Below are 27,816 nucleotides of genomic sequence, written 5' to 3' on the forward strand. Positions count from 1 at the left end.
TCAAGGCCTGCACCTTGTCCTACCCCTCATATGTATATACATACACACACAGACACACACACACACAAATACATAGATACATATACATCACATAACATACATATAAAATTTTAAATATGTATAAATCCTTTATATCTATGTATCTATCAAAATTTATCCTTCCTTGGCAATGCCCCAGGATCCAGCTGTTTTCTCCTTCCATTTCTCCCAAATCAAAAGTCTTAACACATAGTATCTCCAAATCAGCTGTCACAGAAAAGAACCTAATATATTAAGATGATTTGGTAGATAACATGGGTAGGTGATTAGGTGTACAGAAATTTTAAAAGAAAAGGTCTGGCTGTCTTAACCCAAAGAAAGCAACCACAAACAGTATTGTGGCACAAGGGTAGGTGGAATCTGAGGAAAGATTCTCTATCCTGCTCACCCAACAACTATTCTACATCAGCGTCTCTCCATCTGGCTTACATGTAAGTCCAGTAATAAATTTCTATCCAGGGAAAGTAATGCTATTATACTTAGAGAAAAGGATTCCAATGTTTCATTGTTCTTTTCATAACCTTCCCAGCACAAAATAAAGAAAAAAATATAGAAAGAAAACTCAGGAAAATTTTATAAAAAAATGACAAATCTTTTTAAAAACCCCATATTTTACAAATTTCATAACTGCATAATCTTGGTGTGAACTGTGTCATAGAATTACATAATTTATGAGCTGAAACTACTCTTACTAATGACCTAGTCCAATATTCTCATCTATGGATGAAATTTTAAAAGGGAGGAGGGGCGATAAATGAACTCAAAGTCACACAAACTTGTGGCATAACCAGGGCTCAGAACCAACTCTTGATACTCCTTGTCACTGAAGCTCTCCATTTCACCAGAGCGCCTCCCAGCTTTTTGTTTTGTTTGGGAAAATCTTTACACAAGGCACACAAAAAAGATAATATATTTTGTCTTTGTATTTGTGTTCTATATATTTAAATGTTTTGAGAGATTAAAAGCTACCTGAAATATTTATTAAATTTTGTTTATTCATATTCATCTGCTGACTTTGAAGTCTTGACAACACATGCATAATCTACTTAAGCTGAATAAACACAAAACCCAAGAAAACAACGATCCTGTGAGTTACTACACTTCTCCTTCAAAAGCGACACTGTCATTATCATGCCTAAGGAAGAGCACATCTTTACCTGCCAGTACTCATGAGGGCTGGTAACTTTTAGTCTTTTACAAATTTCTGAATAATGAATATTGACAGAAGAATAAAAATTCAACTTATTTACAGGAGAGAAAAGATAATTGTGAAGAACTTAGACTTCTTTGCACTAATTTAGAAAATCCTCGAGCTCTCTAAATAACCACATGAGCTCTTAAATAGGAAGTCACAAAATGAAAAATTTCCCTTTATGCAAATAATAAAGTGAAACAGATTTTTTCCGATTATTTTTCACTCAAGAAACCATCAGCTGGAGCCTTAATAATGCGCTTTATAAAGTGTCCAAGTAATGAAGATTGATTTTTAGCAGAGAATTCTCATAAATTGCATGGTATAGAATATAATTAGAGTACTTGGAATGCAGTAATCAGGCAATAAACACTTACAAAATGAATGAAATATGGATAGATAAAGTTTTGATTTTCTTAAACAGAATTAGTAAAAGTATCCACGTCATATATAATCCTGTATAATGTATATATAATTCCATTTTTATAGTTTTTCAATTGTAAAAATTGAACTTTGTCAAGAATATTTCAGTTCTCCATTTGTTTATTAAGTAAATTTAATTTATTACATGAGGGAGATATCCAGTTTCACTTCTGATATATAAAGAGCTTATAAGTTGTCAGTCCCATCCTTACAACTAAAGCTGAACAAACTGAAAATCAATAACTTTTCTTGGACCAACTGGATAACTGAGATTGTAGGGCAAACTACCTCCCTAAAATCTTGAGAGAGAGGTTAATGCAGAGAGTCACCTTTGAGATCTGCTTACCTGGAGTTGAGGTCCCTGGAGCCATAAACTGGTAGGAACACTTAAATGGGCATTTTAATGAATTGCTGGAGGCTGATGCACACTAGCTTGAAAGGAGAAACTCCTGGGGGCACAGTCTTGGGGAATTCCCACTCTTTTCTGGATTTTACCTCCAGGAACCCCACCAGGTTCTCCTGGTGAAGATCCAAGAAAGATCCCCGACTCATTCTAGCAGAGGGAGAGAAAGAGTCATCATTGTGAATTATGTCCAGAGCCACTCCATAACAAAAGCCTACTCTCCAGGGAATAAAGACTGGACCTGAGCTTCTTCCCACCTGGGGTAAGGATGTTTCAAGTTCTCCAGCCCCCACTACCCTTCTTGGACCTGAGCTTTTTCCTACCTGGGGTAAGAATGTTTCACATTCTTCAGCCCCCTCCACCCTTCTCAATTCACCTAAGAGGGGAGAAAAAAAGCTAAAACACTCGAGAAACACTTCTGAAGGTCACAGCCCCAAGACACAGGCCCACTAAAAGACTGAGATTTAATCATAAAAATATAGAAAGCTTCTCTCCTATACCATACCACCACACCAATAGGGTTTCAGGAAAACAACAGTGGATTACAGTTGGAAGAGCTGGAAGATGCAGACTTTTTCTGAGGAGAGGTACTCAGGGAAGCCCAAAGATAAGAAGGGAGACGAAAACAAGGACAGTAGGGGAATTTGAAACTTCTGACACCTACAGCTGCAATAAATACTAAATATAGCACAACTCCTAGCCATAGTAACATTAATAAACCCTCACATTAAAGTCCTCTTCACTTCAGTTCCTATTATTCAATACATGTGCAGCTTTCAACAAAAAAATTACAAGGCATGCCAGACAGCAAGAAAAAACAGTCTTAAGAGTAAAAGGAAGCATCAGAATCAAACTCAGCTATGGAATGGATGGTGGAATCACCACACAGGAAATTTAAAATAATTATGATAAACATGTTAAGGGTGTTAATGGAAGAAGTAGACAGTCTGCAAGAAGAGATGAGCAATGTAAGTAGAGAGATGGAAACTCCAAGAAAAAATAAAAATGAAATGCTAGAAATCAAAAGCACTATAACAGAAATGAAGAATACATTTTATGGGCTCATCAACAGACTGGACAGAGCCAAAGGAAAAAAATCAGTGAGCTTGAAAATAGTTAACTAGAAACTACTTAAACTGAAATGCAGAGCATTAAAAGAATAAAAAAATAGAACAGAATATCCAAGAACTGTGGGACAATTTCAAAAGGTATAAGAAATGTGTAATTGGAATACCACAAGGAGAAAGAAGAGGAACCAGAGCAGAAGAAATATTTGAAGTAATAATGTCAGAACTTTTCAAAATTAATGACAGTCACTAAGCCACATATCCAGGAAGGTCAGAGAACATCAAACCAGATAAATACCATAAACAAACAAACAAACAAACACACAATAGACACCTAGGCATGTCATATTTAAATTGTGGAAAACTAAACATGAAGAGAAAATCTTGCAAGGAACAAGAGAGGATAAAATATCTTACCTATAGAGAAACAAATTAAATGTTACAGTGGACATCTCAGAAACTGTGTAAACAAGAAGAAAGTGGAGTGAAATATTTAAAATGTGAAAGAAAGAAACTCATCAACCTAAAATTCTATATCTGGTGAAGCTATCCTTCATAAGTGAAGGAGAAATACTGACTTTCTCTCTCAGACAAACAAAAAAAGACAGACAACAAGACATAAAAATCCAAGCATTTATGCAGCTAATAAGTGTCAAAACACATGATGAAAAACTGATAGGAATGAAAGACAAATTCACTACTAGAGTTGGAGACTTCAATACCATTCCTTTAGCAATTGATAGATCAACCACGTAGAAAATCAGTAAGGGTACAGTGGATCTGAATAGTACTAACAATCACCTTGAATTAATCGACATTTATTTTATAGACTCTTCCATCTAACAACAGCAAGATACACATTCCTTTCAAGCTCACAAGGAACATTCACAAAAATAGGCCATATACTAGGCCATAAAACATACCTTACTACATTTTAAAAAACAAAAATCAAAAATTTAAAAAAAAAATGTTCTTAGACCATGATGGAAATAAACGAGAAATCAATAACAGAAACTCTACAGCTGGAAAATCCCAAAATATTTGGAAGTTAAACAACCTACTGCTAGACACGCCTAAACAACATACTTCTAAACACATGGTCAAATAAGAAATCTCAAGAGAAATTTAAAAATATTTTGAAGTAAATAATAATGAAAATACAACTTATCAAAATTTGTGGGATGCAGTGAAAGCAGTATTTAGAGGGAAATTTATAGTCTTATAGGAAATTTATAGGAAACTATAGAAAGAAGAGCAATTTAAGCCAAAAATAAGCAGAAGAAAAGAAATAGTAAATTTTAGAACAGAAATCAGTAAAATTAGAAAGATAAAAATAGAGAAAATCAACAAAACCAAAAGCTCTCTTATGAAAAGATGAATAAAATGTATTACATTAGACAGTGTATGTGGAAGTATCTTGTAAACTGTAAACATTTTATAACATTGCATTTATTCATTCATTTAACGTATGTTCAAATAAGAAAATTAAACATTTGGAGGAGAGACTGAATATAATACAGATGGTCAAAACACTGATAGTAGTCCACAGTGTTTTGAATATTATATGTATAAGAATGTATCATGAGGATTTAATTATTATATTTCTAGATATATGTCTGCACTTCTGTTCCAAATCATTTATAAAATGAAGAAAAAAAGCATTATAAAATGGTATTACAAAGTGTCAGGCTGAAATAATCAAACGTCAACATTAATAAAACTTCACTCAGCCTTACTTTTCAACCCTTCAGATGAACATTTGTGGAATAAGGCCTAGAGAGCTGTGCTATCGTGCCTGGGTCACCCTAGGATCTCGGGTTGTAGTTTGTTTGAAAACACAGATTTCCTTGTCAGATGGATAAACTTCAGCCAATGATTTTGCACTGAAGACTTTTTTCTTTTTTATCTCACATTGCTCCTGAAACCTTATGAATGGGCAGAATACCTAGTCTACCAACAGATGTTTTCAGTATGTATGCCCTTCTTTTCCAGTCTCCCATCTAAGAACATGTTGATTAGAACTGTGGAAAGGTGGGGTAGCAGAGGGCAGAAGAACAAGGGTAAAGAGCCATGAAAACTCTACATTAGTATTCCCTGGTAGCATGCCTAAAAAATCCTAGATATGCAACATACAGCAGTGAAATCTAAAGCCTGCGTAGGCCAGCCTAGAATACTGATGGTAAACAAACAACTATTAGCGCAGCGTTCTACTGCCAATTACAGCATTTGTCCCATGTGATATGAAGCAATTTGCCTAAGGTCAAAACAGCTGGTAGGTAGTAAAGTTCATGATTCTAAAGCCTGAGTTCTTAACTGTTATTTAACCGAGATATGATTTGACGGAATAGAATATATTCCACTTTTCCAAACCAGTGACTGTGTGTTGACACTGTTGTAGTTATCGAGGAACAGCGGCTAGTGGTACACAATTTTTCTGAACCATTTCTAGGATCGAACAGTCATGTGACTAGCAGATAATCAGACTAATATAAATATCTGAAAAATAGCATTTAATATAGTCTTTGAAGCAGAAAAATGCCAGGAAAAACAATAGCAACTATCTTTCAATAAGTTAACTCATACTTGTTTAATTTATAGCAAATATCAAAATTAACAAGAAACTGTGATGCTTGGCAGAACTGATTTTGATAGCAATATGTGTTCATTGGAACCTCGCTGTTTGTTACTACTATATAGTGAGACTTGCTATTAGGCAGGCTTGTTTGGACATTTGACATTTGACTATTTAGACATGGGTCTAAAAATCCTTCCTTTGCCATGTATCCTGAGGAAAGCTAGGTCCCTGGATCTCAGTTTCTTCACATGTCCAATGAGGATAATAAGACCTACCTTGCAAGATTCGTGTAAACATTAAAGACTACACTACTAGATGTAGTGTAATGGGAACATAGTAGGTGCTAAATAAATGGTGGCCACTGTTATTATTGCTGTCGTTATTATAATCACAAACGTAGAGAGTTCCTTGTATTATAGAGTACACCTTGGAGAATCACTCTAGGGAGCTTCTTAAGTGAGGGTGAGGGACCACTGTTGGTTGCTTTGGGTGCTGAATAAAGATGAAAAGCTGTGAGACAGAAAAGCAAATGTGTGAGTCAGAAAGGTCAGAGAAAAACTGTATTAGGGAGCTTTTTTAGACATTTTCGGCATGAAGCTGACTAGCAGAGAAAGGAAATTGAAATTCACACAGACAGAACAATTCATAGGCCACTGGTCCCAAGAGTCACATTTAGGTTTCAGTCAGAGATGTGTTGGGCCAAACTGTTCCATCTCTAGAACCTCACCCAGCTATGGATATTATCTTACTAACCAGGAATTAAGGGCTGGATCATCCGGCTTTTCTAAAGGAACACATGCCAAGGGCAGGGGATATCTTAGACTAATCCCACTTCTGAATCAAACAAACTTTGAAAAAAGGAATAACAAGCTCCTGTGAAAAAGCAAGTTTTTCGTTTTCGTAAATCAGATGCTACATTCCAGAAGGGTGGAGGGAAAGTGGAGGTAACCATGCCCACACCTCCGCCCTCTGCGCAGAGCCCAGGGGAATTACCCACAGGCCCAGAAAAAATTATACAACTCAGAATTACAAGAACATACTCGTGGTTTTCAACTGAATTTATTACTTTTAATTTACCAAGCCTATTGTGATGAAACAAACAACCCCCCCATTTGATTCATATTAATTTGTTGCACAATAAAGCGCCACAGCCAATTTCTCTTTGATGGCTGAGTATTTCCCAAAACTATGAACAAATCTGAATGATTCTGAAAAGATGCTTACTTTCAGTTCCTTTGTTTCTGTCAACCAGTAGGTCAAAACAAGCTATGAAAAATATTTCGTAGAGCTTCCAAAGACAGTGTAATGGCCTGTTTTTATTTACAAGACAGTGACAACTCCCCATTTACCTCTCTATCCGTTCCTTCTCCCTCCTGGTATAGCCCTATAACTCCCAGGATCCACCTGTACATTCTTTACAGTTTTTAAAAATTATTTTCGAATCCGTAAGTCATACATCAACGTATTTAGACTGTACTTGAGATAAGGCTCAAATCTCCTTTGAGATACTCACCGTGCCCCAATTCTGACTCCTACTTGCGTCAGAGGTGGCCATTAACCTTTCAGAATCTTTCTGTATCAATATGAGATATTTGCTATTTTCTGTTCTGTGTTTTACTAATTGCCATTATAATGTATGTACAATTTTGCAAGTTGCTTTTATGAAGCTGTAAGAAATTCTAGGGAACATATATTCATTTATAGAGGTTAAAAGATTAGTAGAAATAATGCTGGACATGCAGCAGGCTCCAGATCTGTGCACAGGCAGGAAATTTTAGGTATATCACTAACCTTACTACCTCAGTTTTCAGGAATCTTCAATCTTTTAGGTTTTGTGTAAAAACTAAATGAAGTAGCAGGTGTATGTGCTTTCAAAGGTGTGCAGTTTTATGTATAAATTAAATATTATCTGGAAAATAAAATCAGGTAGTGCTACTATTCAAAAAGTATATACTATGGGTATTTAACTTAAAATTTTAACAAAGAAGCATTATAAGAATATTTTAATATTGAAATCTTTAGCTAGTGGCATAGCCATTCCCAGCTTTGAACGCTTCACTGGAAACACTTTGAAATATTATATTAAAAGTTTAATCATGAAAAAATACATTTGCATGTAAGTTCAAGTTATTAAACTGATTGTTTACAATTCTGATTCCATTTTTCATCTGTGAGCTTCTGTGCTTGATTCCCAGAGTAAATGAACAGCAGCCCAAGTGTATTAAAACAATTAGACTAAATCAGGAAAGGGGTTGCAAAACTACGACATTTAAAAATATTTTAAAATTTACCCCAAATCTGCTACATGTGGTGTCAAAGGAATTATTTTATTAAAAACAACTGTATAAACGATTACAGTTCAAGTTACAATTCTTTTAAGCCTAATGTCCTTTAGAAGCTACAAGCCTGAAAGGTTTGCATTTTAAGTAAATTAAGACATTAAGACTCTTGGAGGAAATGGTTAAAAAAGAATGCTCTACAAAGCCCCTCATTTCTAGGTTTTTACATGAATAGGATCATCAATAACAAATGGTATCACTAACACCTTAAATAAAAACCTCCATGTATTTGTTCTGATTGCTTTCCACTGTGAATTATTCACATTTTTCTTGGCTGGAGGTTGGTAGGGGATTTCAGGGGAGGGACTGGTGTTTCTGAACCTTCCCATATTCCTTTATTTGAAACACATTACCTCAGACTATTTCTTCAGAATCTCCAAGTTCAACTGGGTACCCAGTTTTCATTTCTCAACATTAAAATGAAAACGAACCAAGGAAAAGTGCTGACACATATACATCGATGTAAAAAACATGACACACAGTCACTGCATTTGGGGAGGGTCTACGTGATAGAGCAAGATAACTCCGAGATGAGTTCAGATCCCGACACACCACTAAGCCAGAGCTCTGCCCAGGCGCGTTCATGTCTGAGAAGGAAGGTGGGGCAGATGGAACATGTATCTAATGTCTACCTTTCAGATGCCAAAAGTGAAGGCAAGCTGTAAGAATTATTTGAGGTCAACTGAGTCCAACTCCAAATTATAAATCTGGGTGAACATAAACATTTAATGAATTAGTGGAATAAAGTAGATTATAAAACTCTAATTGCATAAATCAGAACAATGAGGCATACGACAGTTTTAGGACCTGTTTTAAAGTCTTAGTTTGTGCCAGTTTTTCTAAATAGAAAAATTTTGACCACTGGCACTTCAGAAAACTAGTTTTCACTCATAGGAAAAAGTAAGAAATAACAAAATGATGGATGCTCCAAGTAGGTAGACATAAATGAGAGAAATGAAAATTATGGCTATCCAACCTACAAATGGGGTGGATAGCAGGGAAAACACATGAAGTCAGAAGACCACAGGCTCTCAGCTCTAGCTGCAACATACTGAAACATTTTGGAGCATAGTTTCTTCAAATATAAAACGAGGGGGCTGGACTGTGTCTTCAGTGTTCTCTACAACCTATGATATTTCATGGGAAAAATTTCATAACAATAGCAGGTTTATAAAACCTATGATTTGAATGCCAAAAATGGTATTCTGGGAAATTTTCAGCGACTTGTGGACTATTTACTGCTGTCAACTAATTTTTTGCCAAAAACCATTTTTTGTCTGGTTACAGAAAAAATTATGTTACCTGTAGACAACATGGAAAATAGAGACAAATCCAAGTAAGAAAAAAGAATGAGCTACAGTCACTACCCAAAGATAACCTGAGATGTTAGCATACGTTTCCATATCTCTTGTTGTACAAACTACTATAATTTATTGAATCCAGTGGTTTCCAAATTTTTTACTTTTATGAGCAGAATCTTTTTTTCTAAATAAAATCTCACTTGTAACCTTAATATGTACAACAAATAAAAGTGAAAGTACTCCGGTTGAAGTGGTGATGGAGGGCAGGGGTTTTACTGAGATGGTTATCAAAATACTCCTATGGAACCCTATGCTGGAAGAAGTAATGCTTTAGAACCAATGACTCAAACAATTTCCTAATGTTGGACATTTAAATTGTTTCCAAATCTGTTGTTGTTGTTGTTGTTACAAATATCATTCAGATCTTTGTGTACATTCATGGTTATTTCCTTAGGATAAATTCCTGGAGGTGGAATTTCTGGGTCAAACGGTTTTAAAGCATTCATTGTCACGTCAACTGACTTTGATGATCACCTCTTCCCAAACCATTTGTAACTGGCAGGAGGTATGCATTTTCTCTTCTACTTTTTTAATGGCAACTAACCTCAATTGTAGCATTTGAATCATATTTTATTTCTCTATTTCCTCATCTTCCCTTTCTCTTCCTCATGACTCTGAGTAGGTTGCTTTTAAGGTTAAATAAATGCCCTCTTTGAAGCACCAATAATTCCTTTCTGTTCAATGCCATCAGATGCCTAGTAGACTAACCTTTGCTGCCTTTGGACAATGATCTGTCAAGCAGTCAACTTCTATAAAGAAATAACCAGACAAACTAGCCTTTGGAGGGGAGTACCTTTGTTACTTGGCACTTTAGGACATGTCTTAGTTTCTATAAGTGTTGTTTAGTATGTATCTAAGCTTTGGTTAAAATCTGTTCAAAACAGCCTCTGACCCCAGATTCCCAAAAATGAACAGTATAGAGCAGATTTTCAACTAAGTAGAAACTTGGAGATCATCTAACCCATGCTCATCATTTTATAGATGACGATATCGAGGTCTACAGTGACTCCTCAGAATCCAAATTGTGACACAAAAATAATGTCCCCAAGGAGTTATAGCCTAGTAGGAGATACAGACAAATAAATCAGCAAATACTATCCATGGATACTATGATAGATACTATGGTGATAGATACTATGGGAGAATAAGGTGGCGCCAGTACATCAGAAGGGTAGGTTGGGTAAGTTTTCTGAAGAAGACAACAATTACACTGTACTTTGAATGAAATGAACCAGTCAGTGAGATAAAGAAATGGAAAGGCAGGGGGGCACTCCAGGCAAGGGTAAGTATTAAACTTGGAAGAACTTGGTATAGTTCAGTACCATAAAGGATGAACAGGAAAAAGTGGCTAGAGATGAGGCCAGAGGGGGATGCAAACTCAAACGTCCACAAGTCACGTAAAGGGTGAAACTCCATGGGAGAGCACTGTGGTAAATTAGTGAATGTCTTCTCTAAAGAGAACAGTCACTATAGCCAATGGCCACCATGTAAGGGGATAATCTTTTAATTTCATGAGAAGCCAGAAATTTCCCAATTTTTAAATTAATGTTGGTACCACATTTTTAAGAAAACATGGTGCAAACCAGACCAAACACGTATGTGAGCTGAATTTTGCCAACAGCCTGCCCGTTCACCACCTCAGGGCTAGGGAATCAGGGAGGCAGTCGCTCATGAAAGCTCTGTGGACTAAGCTAAGAGATTTGGACTTCATCCTGAAAACTGCAGGGGCTCAATAAAAGACTTGAAGCCAATTAACATCTTAGAAGCATCCCTCTGGCAGCTGTGTGCAGTCTGGAAGGGAGCGATGCAATGAGGGCTTAAACCTAGGCAGTAACGGAGACACGGAAAGGAGGAAACCGATTTGAAAGACGTTAAACAAGGCATTCAGGTTAGCAAACGACACAGTTGAGACTTGAACTTAGGTCTCCTATCTCCTTGATGAATAGTCTTATAACTACACCAGTAGCGTAGGATGTCTTTTTGGAGTGGAATACCATTTAGTTTGCACTTAATAAGGTACAGGAGAGATTCTATGAAAACATTAGCTTGAAACAGCAGAATTTTTTCTTAAAGATACTATTAGTGTGGTATAGGTAAATGATACACTAACATAAACTCCAGGAAAGAGGATATATAGAGAAATCATGAGGAGATAGGCAGTGGGCACAGACATTGACAAGGAATAAAGCCCCCTCCTATTGTGCCTCATTTGGCTAATGTTCTATGTCAGTTCACAACTGAACAATGGATAAAGATATCATCAAGTATTTGGTAAAAGAACAGAAAGGACTATCTTACTTTATTTCCACCTCAAAAATTCTATGACTAAATATTACTCAATTTATGAGTTTCTGGATCATCTGCATCATGGTTAATCCCCGCATACTTGGTGGCAGTGAAGACTGCAGCTTTAATTTGGTTAGTACATTTTTTAGTTCAATGAATAACTGAGCCAGACAACAAGCAAGTCAAATGGAAAGTGAAGTCATTAGGTGGGGTGAAGTGATGTCAAATCTCTGAGTGTTTTCTCTCTTAATCTTCTGGATGGGAGCTGGATTTCATTCGTCTGACTGGCACAAGATGGGCTTATAAAAGGGCATTTGTTAAATAGCTCTGTAAATAATAAAATTGATTCCTACTATCTGCTGGAGAAAAAGCTGAAAATGCTATTATTTTTTCTTTATTAAATAAGATATTAATTCATTTGCAAAATTGTTAAAGAATTTATAGTTGTCCTAAAGTTTCTCGATTATACAATTACATTGGTACTGAGAGAAAGTAAAACTTCCAAATTTTCACATTTGGAAATATGTTATATATTTGTAAGTTTGTAATAATGCAGCTAAGCAGTGGTTTATTCTGACGCTCTATTCTGCTTATAACATTCACTTTATGGCAATGGTACTGAACTTTCAACCAATGTTGTCTCATGGTTCCTTATTTTTTAAAGAGTAGGTGCTAAGAATATGTTATATGTGGACAAGTCTGTATTCCATTGGTCGGAATAAGTTAGGGTATACTGCAGTAGCAAATACCCCGGCATCTCAATGGCTTGAAACAATAAAGCTTTAATTTCTCCTTTGTACCCTATGTCCATCAGGAGTGGCCTGGAGGTTCCACTCTGCTGTCCTCATTCCAGGACCTAGGATGACAAGGGCAGCTGACAACACTGCCAGTCACTATGGCAGAAGGAAAGAAAGCTCTCTGGCTCAGAAATTACACATGACACTTTTAATCAAAACTTGCTGGTAAGAACTAGTCTCGAAGCTCCACTCAACTATAGCTGTGGAGTGCAATTTTACCATGTGCCTGGAAGGCAGAGAGCTGGATATATTTGCTGAACAGACTAATGAGTATCACAGTCACCCAAATAAAAGCTCTATTTTGGTTTCAGTGTCTTTGTTTTCTCTACCTGGCTGGACAGTGAGGTTATAATCTACAACTCAAAAGGCTCCTAACAAATTCTTTTGATTCAATGGTTATACATAAAGAGAAGAGGTCAATTTAAAGAGTGCTTTAGATAAAGTAATTACGTCCTTTTGGAACTTTTTCCCCAATACTATATATATTTTAAAATCCAGTTTTGATATAATACTAAAGTTGCCAGGAACAGATAAAAAATTGTTCAGATGAGTTGAGAGCCCAGAAACTAATCACCTGGCTATTCAATGTATGTATAATCCATAAAATAGATAATCAAAACTGGACTGAATTATCAGTTATAATCTATTAAAGAATAAATCCTAGAATCGGACATTATGCTAACATCTCCCTTTACCTTTCCTGTATTTGCTGTTTAAAGCTCCCCATTAGGAACCACTCAAACATTGTTGAAGAGAAACACCCACCCATGCTGACTGTTCTCACTTTAAGATCACAGCCAGAAATCCCAAATGTTTAGGACTCTCAAATCTTTATCTCGAGACCTCACTTCTCCCAGGAACTCCAGACTCATAAATCTTGATATCTCTGCTTTGATGTCTGCTCAGTTTTAAACTTAACCTAGCCAAAACAGAACTTCTCATTTTTCTGCTCTGCAAACAAGCTTCTTTCTTAGTCCTTCCCATGTCTGAAAACTGCAACACTCACCTCCTTTCTCAAGCCAAAAACATAGGAATCCTCTCTCCCTTATTCTGCTAAGTCAAACCTAGCAGTAAGTCCTGGCAACACTCCTGCTAAAACATACCCAAGATCGAGGAACTCCTCACTATTTCTCCCAACAGCCTAAGCCACTATTGATTTTCACCTGGACTACTCTAAAATCTCCTAACTGATTTGTTTTCACCAACTCCCTCTTCATATATTTTCCACATAGTGGTCATAGCAATCTTTCAAAACAAGCATCAGATCATGTCATTTCCCTCCTTAAAATCCACCACTTCACTGTGAATAAAACTTAAAGAATATTGGCCCTCAAAGCACTGCAGGATACAACCATCTCCATTTCCCTGACCACATATTTATATCACATACCACTCCTCCTTCCCACTACACGGACCATCTTTCTATGCCTTCAACATGTCAGGTTTGGCTCTCCTTAGGGCCTGTGCATTACTTGTTTTCTCCCAGTCTTCGCAGGGATGTCTGCTTGTTATTTAGGTCCTTTAGGTTATAATGGGTTATAAATAACCTTTAGGTTATTTAAATATCAATTCCTCAGAGAGACCTTCCATGACCACTCTGCACAAAGAGGAAACTTCTCGTCCTATCTTTTACATCACTATCTTTTAATTATCTGTATATCTCTTGATTATTATCTGAGGTGTCCTTGTTTAACTGTTTATCTTTTGCTTGTTGTATGCCACTAGAATGTAACATCAGCTGTTTGCTCACCACCATACCCTCTCTGCTTAGATCTGTGCCCTTGTTAGTACTTGGCTCATGCTAGGTACTCAGCAAACATGTATTGAAAAGATATTATGATTTGAGTATGCACAAGGTACATGGTATCAGCAAGCAAGGTACTACCAAAGTTACATAACATAATACTTCTAAATTCATCTTTGGCCATTTTATTCTGGAATTTCTGATGATAAAAGTTATTAGATTATGAATTATTACACATAATAAAATGTGTTAAATGCTTTCGTGGTATAATTTTACCATAAGAAATTAACTTGACCTGGAAGACAATTTACATTCAAATCTGGACAGTAGGACACTGGAAAGGGAAAGTAACACGAACAAGAACAAGAGCAGCGGTAATAACCAATATCGAGCATTTACCACGTGCCTGGCACGTTATGTTTGTCATCTCATTAATTTTAATGAGCTGGATGTTACTATTCTTATTTTAGAAATTAGAATATTGAGGCTAAGAGTGATTAAGTAGCTTGCCATAAATCACACAGCAACTAACTGTCAGAGTTAGGCTGTAAATCTACATCTCCTTACTCTATGGCATGCCCTTATAAGACAGCTAGGTGGTGAGTCTGGACTGCGGAGCACCAGTAGGTACCACAACCATAAAATTAGTGATATTGCTTTCAAAGAGCTGATGGCTAGTAGGCCTTTTAAAAAAGAGAGAACCGTACTTAACTGCAGAGCCTTCAGGTAACAGTGCCATATTTTACTGTATTCATTAACTTCATATTGTATTAAATTTTACATTTACCTTCAATGATACTGGTTTTCCATTCACAATAAAAAAGTGTAGCTTCTTCTTTAAATAAGCATATTTAACTTAAAAAGGGAAATGATTTAATAGATAACTCATAATGCAAGTATTACCAAGAAGTGGCAAAAATTGTGGAGGAAGGTAGTGAAACTCAGATACAACACAAATCCAAGTGGTGGCCTGTGCATGACTGAAGTTAGGGAAATTCAGGACCATTGTACTTATCTTTTTAAGTAGGTTTTCAAAAAAAAAATTAGTGATATATCAGGAACGAAAGATGTAACAGCAAGGGAACACCCCATATTAACAGAAGTATGGTGCTCATTATTCTCTGTGTAGATCACACAACATCTGAGATATAAGCAAGTTCTGGTGACTTGATGGTAATGGAACACTGGCAAACTATATGCATTCAGTGAGAACTAACTCCAACCAGGAGATTGATCAGGTGAAAACCAAGTTATACTTGGGGAATGTTGATAAACTTAGGCTCTTTTAGCTTGCAGAAAAAAAAAATTCAGAGGATGAAATGGTCTCCATATTAAATGGAGTGATACCTTATTTATAGGTTGAGTTTTAATGGTAGATCTTAACTTGGAAATCAAATTATCCTGAAAAATCTTCAGGAAAATATTATACTCCAGCATGATATACCGATTTCAATTGGTCCAGCACCACAGGGTTTTCCTTCTATTTTGATAAATGGCTACTTTTTTTTCCATCAAGCAGTAGAAATATAAAGTAGTTGCCTCGTGTTTACTGGCCATGTTGTATGAAAAAGGTTTATCTTTAAATGTGCTGTTCATGTTATAGACGGATAATGACAACACAGACAGATGGGGGAAAGGAGATATATGTTTCCCATTTCATACTCACTCCCGGGCATATGTTTGTGTATAATGCCCAGAACCATTTAAATTGTTCTTTTTTCCTCTCTCTCTCCCTTGCCTCTTTTGATGGTGGGAGAGGTAGATGGAGAATGTATGCCGAACATGCATAATTTGTATGCTCTTATAACATGAGTCCTCTCTATATGAGCGGCTTTAAGGTAGAAGATTTATCTGATAGGACACAGAAGGCAGAACTAGGGCCAATCGATGGACATTACTGGGTGAAATGGGCTTTCACTTAAAGCAGTAAGCCTTTTGTCTCACAAAACATTTATATAAAGTTTACATGGCCATATATTTTGGATTAGATAATCAATAAATTCCATTCCAAAATTAACACAATAATTCCTGAAACAAGTGGACACAATAAAAAGAAAATAGTAGGAAGAATAAGAATTATCGTCTGCTACTTTAAATTATCCACATTAGTGCTTCCTTTATTGCTTGGAGTCCAAATGGGACCATAATAAGTAATAAACTTAAGATTCTTAGAGTAAATCAGTGATATATAATATCCCTAAAATTCAGAGTGAACGAGTCATTGGATTGGATGTCCTACCATTATAAATTATTTGAAATGTAGCACAGGATTACAATAATTTTGAAGTTTAAAGAAAAATGCATAAGACAGGAGAAAATTATATAATAATAAATATAATATAAATGCCAAGAGAAACAAGAGTTTTCAAAGTTTCAGGTCACTTTAACCAAAAGAAAATTTCAATTGGCTTCATTGAAAAAACAGGGTACAATAGTGTCTCTGAAAGATAATCCCGGAATGCATCTGAGTCAGCAGTTGATTCAATGGGCTAAATAAAATCTCTTCTGTATTCCTATATGTAGTCTGTGTATATCTGTATTTTAAAAGTTATCATATTATATAGAAATTCTCTTTTTATCTATCTGCCTTACCTGCTACCTTGAGAAAAAGGAATGGTACAGTGCCTGCTACTCAATAAATGTGGGTCTGAAGTCTGAGATGGATTTAAATATAAGGTTATACATGATATACTATCAAACACCACTGACTAGAGAACCCAAGAGTAATAAGATGATTTTTAAAATAACAAAAGCAAGTTGAAGTTATGAAAAATAATTATTAATAGCAAACCTCCCAAGGAGGACTCGGCAGATATTCACAAGAGCCCAGACAACCAGAAAAATAAACTTTCAACCTCTATATAATATCATGCTGAGACCCTTTCCCTTCCTCCCTTCCCTCTTTCTTATTTTTCCTTCCCCTTCTCCCTCTTCCATTTGTCTCTTTCAAAACATCTTTCTCTCACTTTTATTTTTTTTAAAAACATGCTTTTCTAAACTGCCAAAGACACATGGTACAGGACTTCGAGAAAGAATTGAAATTTGTGGTGAATTCAAGATTTCTCTTTTTTGACTAAGACTTCAACTCCATGAAAAGAGGGACTTCGTTTTGTTGGCAAATACTAGGCCTGCAAGTATTTGTTCAACAAATTTTTTATTAGAAAAACTGTCTCCTCCAAAGAACCCTGTTTTAAATACGAAACTTCCTACTGGCTTGTTAATAGAAATTATCATTGTTCATAACAGTATTATAAAAAATGGCAGAAGACATTTCTGTACTCTCTATATACTATAGAGCATGTAGAGAAAGTCAAAAGAACGTGACATAAATATGGGATTCACAGCTGAGAGCATCTTAGAGAGGGGAAGATAAAAATAGCAATGATACATAATAAAAAATAGTTAACATGTACAGAGTGCTAGTTATGTACTTGGCACTGTGCTAAGGTTTTTACATCCAGTATCTCATAATTCCTACAAATCCAGGTAGGTGCTATTATTACTCTTTTTACTGATAAGGAAACCAAAGCATAGCAAGGTAAAGTGTGATGTCTGAAATCTGACAGGTAGTAAGTTGTGAAGCTAAAACACAGACCCTGGCAGCTAGATTTCAGAATCCACACTCTAAATTACTATAGTATGGTGTTGGCCTACACACAAAGTAAATCAGGATAATTTTATCTGGTAAGTCCCTCATTTTATAAAGAGAAAAACTAAGGGCAAGAAATGTTGAGTGACTTGGTCAAAATTATATTTTCTACTTGACTTGGTCATTATCAAAAGCATAAAATCACATTCATGTACCTCCTATATGAAATAAGCGAGCAAAAACCTCCCTGGAGCCCACAGCCCTCTCTGGCTACTTCTCCATTTGTCTGTTCACTTTTGGAGCAAAACTTCTTGAAAGGTTTACTCACATTCTGTGTATTCTAATTCTTACCTCATTCTACTCTAATTAACCATCTGTCTCCTCAAGGCTTCCCTGAGACCCCAGTAGATTCTCTGTCCTTACTGTACTTGATTTCTCAGTAGCATTTGAGAGAACTGACCTTCCTTCTTGAAACATATTTTTGGTTTCTATTAAGTCATAATCACCTCATTTTCCTCCTATCTTAATAATCTCTCTTCCTCAGAGCTTGGCATCTAATTGGTGATGTATGTAGAGCCTGACCCCCAAACCCTGGAATGTCCTAGGGCTCAATCTTGGGGATCCTTTATTCAGAATCTGGGTGAGTGCCTCTGTCCCATGGCTTTAAGTACTAACTACAGTCAATTCTCATTATTCACAGATTCTGTATTTCTAAATTTTCCTACTCCCTAAAATTTATTCATAATCCACACATCAACACTTAAAGTGCTCTCTCAATCATTTGAGGATATGCACGTGCAGTGAAAAATCTGAGTTCTTGAAGTGTATGTGCCCAGCTGAAGTGGAACAAAGGTAATGCCTTCTGGTTTCATGTCTCATATTATACACAAGTTCTTTTTGCAGTATATTTGGTGCCATGTTTTTTGCATTTTTATGCTTTTTATTGGTGATTTTGCTTCTTCAAATGGCCCTCAAGTACAGTGCTGAAGTGCTGTCTAGTGTTCTTAAGCACACGAAGGCCATGACGTTACCTTACAGGAGAAAATACATATGTTAGATAAGCTTTATTCAGGCATGAATTGCAGTGCTGTTGACCATGAGTTCAATGTCAATGAATCAACAGTATATATCAAATAAGGTATCTTTAAACATAAACATATATAAAACCAGGTTATGTATTGGTTGGTTGACAAAAATGTGACCAGAGGCTCCAGGAACCTAACCCTATATTCCCCCTAGGGACAATGATTCAGTACTTGCTAATTTAGTGTTCACAGCAACTTTATAGAACATAACCACTGAGAATGAGTATAGACTATACATGTCCATGGTTCCCAAATCTTTTTAAACAAATGAATAAATCACACAATTAGTTTCAAGAGGCAGGGGCAAGGTCATTCAGAGCATGCGACCCACGGTACTGAGTTTAGCTTTTAAGTACAAGGGGTTGCCATTGGAATATTTTAGGGAAGGGATAGAAAGTTGGGAGAGATGAGGAGGAATATAAAGACATAATATAATTTCTGCTTTCAGAAGTTTACTTTGTAGAGAATGGATTATAGGATGGAGAAGTGGAAATGGGGAGAACAAAAGGGAGCAGGCTGCCGTCATCCAGGTAAACGATGATTGTGTCCTGGACTAAGGTAGTGGCAGTGTAAGTAGACAACAAGTGATTCAGTTCCAAGAGATGTCTTAGAGGCAGAAAGTATGAGACCAGCAGATGGACTGAATGTGGGGTGAGAGAAAGGGAGAAGTTAAGAATGACTTTTAGTTTCAGGCTTTTGTTGCAGATGGTACAACTGTGTAGAGGGTAGCACCACTTACCAAGAAGGGGGAAGACACAGCTGGGTGAGATCCACTTAATATTTCCTTTACCTCATTATAGATAAGATCCATTCACTGTTTCATTTACTCAGTAACTACAGAGTACCTAGTATGTGCCAGGTATCATGCTAGTTTAGAATATTTTCCTTTTGTAACTGTCAATTTGTATTGAATTCCCAATTCTGGATGTTAATTTTTTAACTCTATCAAAGGTAATATGTTTTCTCACGTGCCGTCACTGATCTGTGTGTCCATCCTTCATTAAAGAAAAGAGGTAGTAATTTTCACTTTGTGTTCTTTATGCCCACCTCTAGTATTCATTTTAGTTAAGCATTCCAAATGCACCAGGAACTATTATACCACATAGCCTCCTTATCACACTGTATTGTAATTAGTTACTGGTCTGTTTCTGCAATGACATCATATCCTCCAAGAGGGGAAGAACCTGGTCCATCTTGTTTGGTGCTGTAGCCCCAGCACCAAGCACAGTGCCTGACACAAAATAAGTACTCCACTACTCTACTAAGGTGGAGATTCAAGGCATAGGCCTATAACCAATGTCTAACAGTAATCTGTAACGCCAGTTTTCTTTCCTATGCTGGGTTTATTTTCCTCCTTTACAAGTTATTGGTATATGTTCCTCACAGCTTATATGGAGGACTCCAAAAGTACACTTCAGACCTGAAAGACCATCTTATTATTCAGTAAGAATATTGAGACTTTCATTTGTCTTACTTGCACATTAGCAGTTGAGAATAAATGAAATATTCTCTTTAACAGTTTCTATGCTTTATACGGTACTTTTTAACCAAAAATAAACCTCAATAAATAAAAAATTATTATTTTCATGGTTTCCTTGAAATAGGGCTATACAGGGCTGTTTGGTTTTATACCAATATCTCATCACTTCATTAGTTTGCCAAATTTATTTGTGAATACAATTCTTATTTTATCTCCTATGGTCTGGAACCTTCTAGAAAGTCATATATCTTGGCCCTAGGCAAAATGCTTTATAAAATCAGCACTTTATAAAATCAAAATCCTTTATAAAATCCATAACAGATTGTGACAGTAAAAAAGTTGATTTTCTCTGTAGTTCATAAGTAGAATATCATATAACTCCAAGCAAGAGAAACCTCATAAAGTCAGATTGAAATGAAAAGATATGTCCAAAAGGAATACTTCCATGGCTGGAGCTAACAAGAACCCCTACATCAAGGAAGGTGTTCAGAAGCTATAGTACTTCACCTTCCAGAGTGACAACCTTTCTTAAAGCGTGATTTGAAGACAGCTTACTGATTCACATGCCTATATGATAAATTAAGTTAAAAATTTACATAAATGAAAAGAAGTAAAATAATACATATAAATGTAGCATATATCTATATACTTGAGTATATAAATATGGAAAAGGAAACTTTTCTGGTCTTTTGGGAAGTCAATGCCAATGACCACCAAATTTTGTTTATCCAGCTTTTGTGGTGGGCCGATTTCTGAAGTAAGACAGATGACTTACTTTGATAAAGACCATGTTTAACAAATAGCTTTCAATAGCTCATGAGGCTTCCCAGGTCTTTGGTGGTAAGAGGATAGCAACCTTAAGTGTTTCTCAATCCATCCCTTCCTTTCCTTTCCAATCACACATACTTAGAATAGTTATCCTTCTTCAGATAACTCTTCCTGGACTACTGTAATATTCTCCTATCTTCACTGCAGATCTGCAAACATTCCCTCTACGAAATATATGGTTTCCAGGGAAATATTCTTTTTCTTTTTTTTGAATGATCAATAAATAATAGCTTTTATTTTTATTGCAGTAACACTGGTTTATAACATTATATAAATTTCAGGTGTATATCATTATATTTCGATTTCTGTGTAGATGACATCATTTTCACCACCCAAAGACTAATTATAATCCATTACCACACACATATGCCTAATCACCCATTTTGCCCTCTTGCCACCCCACTTCCCCTCTGGTAACCACAAATACAATCTCTGTTTCTATGAGTTTTGTTTGTTGTTGTTTTCATCTTCTACTTATGAGTGAGATCATACGGTATTTGACTTTCTCCCTCTGACTCATTTCACTTAGCACAATACCCTCAAGGTCCATCCATGTTGTCACAAATGGCTGGATTTTACTGTTTCTTATGGCCAAGTAGTATTCCATTGTGTATATACACCACATCTTCTTTATTCTAGGGAAATTTTCTTAAAGCACTCTTTATGATGCCATTCTTTGCCTCAAAACCTTTAACAGTTCATTGCCGCGTTCATAAAAAAAAGTCCAAATAAATCAGCTTAGCATTTAAGTCCCTTCGTGATCTGGGTTCTGCCTACCTTGCCAGCTTTATTTGCATCTCTATGCACCTCATGATATGGTCACTAGTCCCCTATCTTCCAGACTCCTCCTCCATGCATTTACTTATGCACTCTGTTCCCCTGACAGGAAAGGAAAGCCCTTCCTTCTAGTTAGAGGAATCTCAAATTTCTGTAATAAAGAGACCCAAAAAGCACCACGGCTCAGTCAAGCTAGACATTTATTTCTCTCTCACACAACAGTCTAGGGGTAGCTGGGTAGTCCATAGTGGATATGCTGCCTTTTGCTCCAGGAGATTGTCCATGGACTAGGACTTGTCCTCTCTTGTTGCTCTGCCATCTCCTAGGATGTTTTCCTTAAATGCTAGGTAGAAGACAGGCTAAGAACAGAGAAAGAGACAGGGGAATCTATGCCCAAGCATTTTACGGGCAAGATCCCCAAATTGCACATATCATTTCCATTCATATCCCAGTGGCAAGGATTTTGTCACATGGCCACACCTCACTGCCAGTGAGGCTGGGAAATGCAGCCTCTAGGTTGGCAGCCATGCGCCGTGTTAGAACTTGGGGACACACGGGGTGGCAGAGGTGGTTCAATTATTGAGAGAAAAAAGGGAAGTCTGGAGACTGGGTTCAGTTATTAGTCTCTGTGCTATCTTTCTTCAGTTTATGTCTCTAGAAATCCCCACGCCCCTACAGACCACACCTCCTTCTACCCAGTCTCTCTGATCTCATCACAGGATCTCCTTCTTCCACAGTCCTCCAAATAGAATATCAACTACCTCCTCTGAAATTTCATAGGTCTTGTACCTATAATGGAACTTGGCATATTTTACCTGTATACATATTAAAGATAGCTTGTCAGGAAATACAATGTGGCCAAAAAGGAAAAGGGATGTGTGTGCTATTGATTAATTTTGCTTTACTGTTTTATTTCACATATAAAAATTGTCGAAGACACAGCCTGTGCCAATCTCTTTATTCTGTATTTCTAGAAGTGGTGTATGCAGGAGTAAGCACTCAATAATGCTGGCAAAGATAACATTGCTTTTTTCAATGCACTGATAATTTATCTTCATTTCTTATAAAATTAACATTTTAAAAAGTAACACAAATAAATTTGATCTAGAGAAATTATAATTTTTAGGAATTTTTTAGAAACAAAATTACTGTAAAAGATTTTCAATTAAACAAATGTTCTAAAATTTTACTAAAAATATTTTTAAATAATGATGTTTAAACAAAGCATGTCTGTGCTCTTTGCCCTTGAGTAACGATTTACCAAAAGCAAACAAAATCTTCAAATAATATTTATGAATCATAATAGATTTTTAATTTCTCTATTTAGATTTTTTGTTTATTGTTTGTTTTTTATTCTGTTTGATTTCTTTACTCCAGTTGCCAACATCTCAGCTACTTGTGGGTTTATATCTTCTTATTTTGACATAACTAGCTTATACTTTCACACAAAGCTTAGAACATGAAACAGCCTTCACTTCGACTGTGATAAAATATTTTGTTTCATTTCATGATGTTTTAATACAAACCAAATACCTATAATATTTAGTTGCATATCATAGTAGATGACAAGTTATAGAATTTCACTATTAAAATGCAAATTTTGAATATAGTACACCAAATAATAAAAAAATACCTATTTTTCTTTCAATATTGAACTATAAATTATGAGCAGGGAGTCATTTTCTTTGATTAATAACCTCTCTGACCAGGCATAATGAATATTTACACATTATTCTATGTTGGCAGAGTGCTTAAAATTCCTGAAACAATAACTATTATCAAGCAAAATTTAAAGAAATTTTATGTAAGAAAGTCTGTCAAACAATAGGAGTCTAATAAATGTATGAAATAGATGATAAACTCCCTTTACTTAAAACACAGAAAAATTATAACAGCTTCCTATTAAAATTTTTTTAGAACAAAAATTCAAGCTTGTCAGTAATTTGAAATCTAAATGCATGTAATAGCCTGAGGGAACTGTAGTAAAACGGTTGTTCCCAGACTGAGTTATAAATATCGAAATACTTTATTTAAACATCTATGTAATGTCCTTTGAAACATGTTATTTTGAAATTACGTTAAAATAGAACTCAAAATACATGTACCTATAAGACTAAGCCTCTGACACATTTAATAATCATGCTTTAAAAGGCTATAAAGCTGTGGTTAATATTGAATATGTTTAAAAATATTAATATGTTGCCCTTTCTGTATAGTCAAAAAAATCCACTCAGGCAAACTTTATCTTAAAAATGTAACTGCTGATTTTATTGGCAAACCTATAATAATGCATATGATCAATCTTTACTTAATTATTTTGAGTCGCAAACACAATTAATAAATCATCTTTGAAGTGCACTGACCATAATCAGTATATTCTGGAACAAGTCCAGGGGGCCATTAATCAAAACACGCAGCAAGAAAAGTGAGAGCCACAGCCTGAACAGTTAGGTAAACACACAGCGCAGCTAATAAAAACCTATCTCGTTTGAAAACCACCACTGTGTTTACTTTTGCAACTAAGATAAACATTATGATAAAATTAAAGTTGTGAAAAAAAAAATGAGGTTTGCTCATGATGACCAAAGTAAAAACACAGCAATTACACATACATTTTATGTCCCTAATTTGACACTAAAGAAATTTAAAGTTCAGTTACCAAAAATCTTCAAGAATTAGATATTTGAATCTGATGAATTATATTATCCATGTTAATTTAAACATACATACACACATTTCAAATATGTTGAGTTTTAAAGTAGAAAAAAAGCAATAAATTGTTAGGTATTTTTAAGAATCAAGGTATAAACATGAAAACAGGTTCTTTTTGAAAGACTAGGATGGCCAACTACCATATTCTAAATTGATTAAATTGCAAAAAATTAGTAAATGCTTCAGTGATTTGGAAATTAAATTTTAAATGATTAATAATATAAAATATGATAGAATACAAATGTTTATATATGCATATTTATATATATATCAAATTAATCAACTGCTTTTAAAAACTTGGCCTTTGAATTGTATTTTCCTCCATACATATTATGCTATTGATTGCTAAATGGAAGAAAAGAAGACTTGCTGAGTTAACACATAGAAGGGTATGGGCAATCCTCATTTCCATAAGAATTATGAGGGAAGGAAACACTCCAGGTTTGAAAATTTCATAAACATAGTTTTCTTACCAGAAACAGGCTTCTAAGATTTAGCCCAAAGCTTGGGGAAAATAGTGCTTTAAAAATAACTGCACATCATATTCCTAGAGTGTCCTACTTAGATTGTGCTTTCATATACACAATCTCATCTGACTCTCATATCTATGTTGAAAGGCAGGCAGGAGGTACATTAACCCAGTCCTTGCATTTACAGAGCTCACAGTTCTGTTTCTACTGTGTTATTGTAGAAATTTTGAACAAGCAAACCTCCCTGAAACTCACCTTTATTCAACTATTAATAAATATAGATGTAAACAGAGCTCTAATTCACAGAGTTATTCTGAGAATTAAATGAATTAATGGAATTTAAGTGCTTAACACAATGCCTGGCACACAGTAATCAAATAAATATTAGTTACTGTTATTTTTGAAGCAGTAAATAAAGTAGCTAAAAAGTATGGTCTTTGGAATAAGATGATCTCAGATTCAAAATCACAGATGTAGCACTTGTCTTTGGGCAAGTTACTTAATCTCTCCAGGTCTGAGCTTCTTAATGTATGGAATGGGCATAGTTAAATGAGATAATGCATATAAAGGGCTTAGCACAGGATATAAGTATTCAATGAAAGTTAAATATTATCATTATTATTGATGGATTTAACTAATAACTTATGTAAATACAAGATGTCATTAACAAAAATTAAAAAGCAAATGACAATCTGGGAAACATAAAGATTAATATTTTTAGATATAGGAGCTCTTATAAAGCAATAGGAGATAAAGACCTCCACCAAAAATCAGCTGAGGTAATGGATAGGTAATAAACAAAAGACGAAATGCAATAATCAATAAACATAGAGAAAAAATAGATTTCTCTAACGGTTAGACACAAAAATTAAACAGTGAGATACTATTCATTGATTAAATAATTAAAATGATCTGGCAATGATCAAAATGAATTGGAAAACAAAAGAACAAAAGACAACCTGTGCTTGTGGGAGTACAAATTGTTAGAGCCTTCTGGAGGAATTCCAGCAAAATATAACAAAGAAATCACAAGTACATATGCCCTCTGATCCACTAATTCTACTTTTGGGAATTCATACCAAGGAAATAATCAGTCATATGTGCAAATTTATGTACAAGTATATACAACATTCTTAGTAATAATACAAATGTGGATAAGGCCTAAATGTACAATATAGGAACTGGTTAAAAAAGATTACGGTACATGTATACAATGGAATTCTATAAATATAACATGATATTGAAGAAATGTATCTATTAAAGTAGAAACATGTTTATAATATATATAAATTTGAAAATAGCAGGCTACAACATAAATGGCATGAGCTTTGTTTCGCACATAAAGTGTAGAAGAAGAAGAGATCTACAAATACACAGAGTACCATGGTGTTTGTGGTGGTCATCTCCAGGTGGGTGGGGTTATGTATCTCCTGGTCATCATTCTGTTTCTGTGTGCTTTCTGATTTTTCTGGGATAAGCATGTGCTACTTCTATACTCAGAAAACAAATAAAATCAACCTCATTTTATTAAAAAATAAATAGATTCCTTCAGTAGGTAAGTGGATTAACTGTGGTACATCCAGACAATGGATTATTGTTCAGCACTAGAAAGAAATGAGATATCACGCCATGAAAAGACATGAAAGAAACTTAAATGAATATTATTAAGCAAATGAAGCCAACCTGAAAAGGCTATATATGGTATGATTGCAATGATATGACATTCTGGGACAGGTAAAACTATGGATTGAGTTAAAAGATTACTGGCTGCCAGGAGTTAAAGGGAGGGAGGGATGAATTGGTGGAGCACAGAGGATTTTTAGGGTGGTGAAACTATTCTGTACGATACTACAATGGTAGATATTTGTCATTATATACATGTCCAAATCTATAGAAGGTACAACATCGAGAGTGAATCGCAATGTAAAATACGGACTTTGGATGATAAAGATGTATCGATACAGGTTCATTGATTGTAACTAATCCCTAGTGGGGGATGTTCATAGTGGGGTTGGTTGTGCATGTCTGGGGACCAGGGTATATAGGAACTCTGTACTTTCTGCTCAGTTTTGCTGTGAACCTAAAACTACTCTGAAAAATAAAGTAAACAAGTAAATAAATATATAAATGAATTAATACTGGGCTTTTCCCTTCCCTAGTCTTAAATTTTACTTAGATTTTCATAATCCGTACAATGACGAAAACGTTGGAAGAAGTGTATCAGAAGGCAAACAAATAACTTTCTCCAAAACACCATCACAAGAGGAGTCTTAGTAAATATTTTATTTTAAACTCCATTTCACTGCAAGTGGGTTACTGTGGGGAAGTGGGCTCCCTAGGACCCTGAAACACTTTGGTATGCATGATAACTTTGGTTAAGCAGCCAGGAGAACCTAAGATCTATAATTATTCCTCTAAACAAAAGTATATGTACTGTGCAATTTCATCCAGGATGATGCTGTAAGCTTCTTGTATAAATAGGAAAGAATTGAACTTTTCTGGTTCTAGGAAGACTATACCTTATAGAAACTCTATTAGTGGCAGCTGTGCAATATCCCACCCCACTCCAAGGAAGTGAGTAAATACTGTCCTAAGATATGCAGCATCTTTTCCTGCTCCCTGTGGCCACATGGACTATAGTAAGCTTGG

General features: G+C 35.4%; 1 protein-coding gene across 10 annotated transcripts in view; it reads right to left on the reverse strand.

Moving 5' to 3' along the window:
• Window positions 1-27,816, reverse strand: part of XRCC4 (X-ray repair cross complementing 4) — a 287,532-nt gene that overhangs the window by 110,220 nt on the left and 149,496 nt on the right. For 8 of the 10 annotated variants that reach the window (XM_046668017.1, XM_046668022.1, XM_046668019.1 and 5 more), the window contains one exon: window positions 2,035-2,207. The exons of the other annotated variants lie outside the window; for them this stretch is intronic. In XM_046668017.1, the coding sequence (XP_046523973.1) occupies window positions 2,042-2,207 (166 nt within the window). In that variant the 3' untranslated portion in view covers window positions 2,035-2,041. Of the gene's footprint in view, window positions 1-2,034; window positions 2,208-27,816 lie in introns of those variants that run through there. 10 annotated transcript variants of the gene reach the window in all.

Source organism: Equus quagga, chromosome 7 (genome assembly GCF_021613505.1).
Source record: "Equus quagga isolate Etosha38 chromosome 7, UCLA_HA_Equagga_1.0, whole genome shotgun sequence".
In the NCBI taxonomy this organism is placed as follows: Eukaryota; Metazoa; Chordata; class Mammalia; order Perissodactyla; family Equidae; genus Equus; species Equus quagga.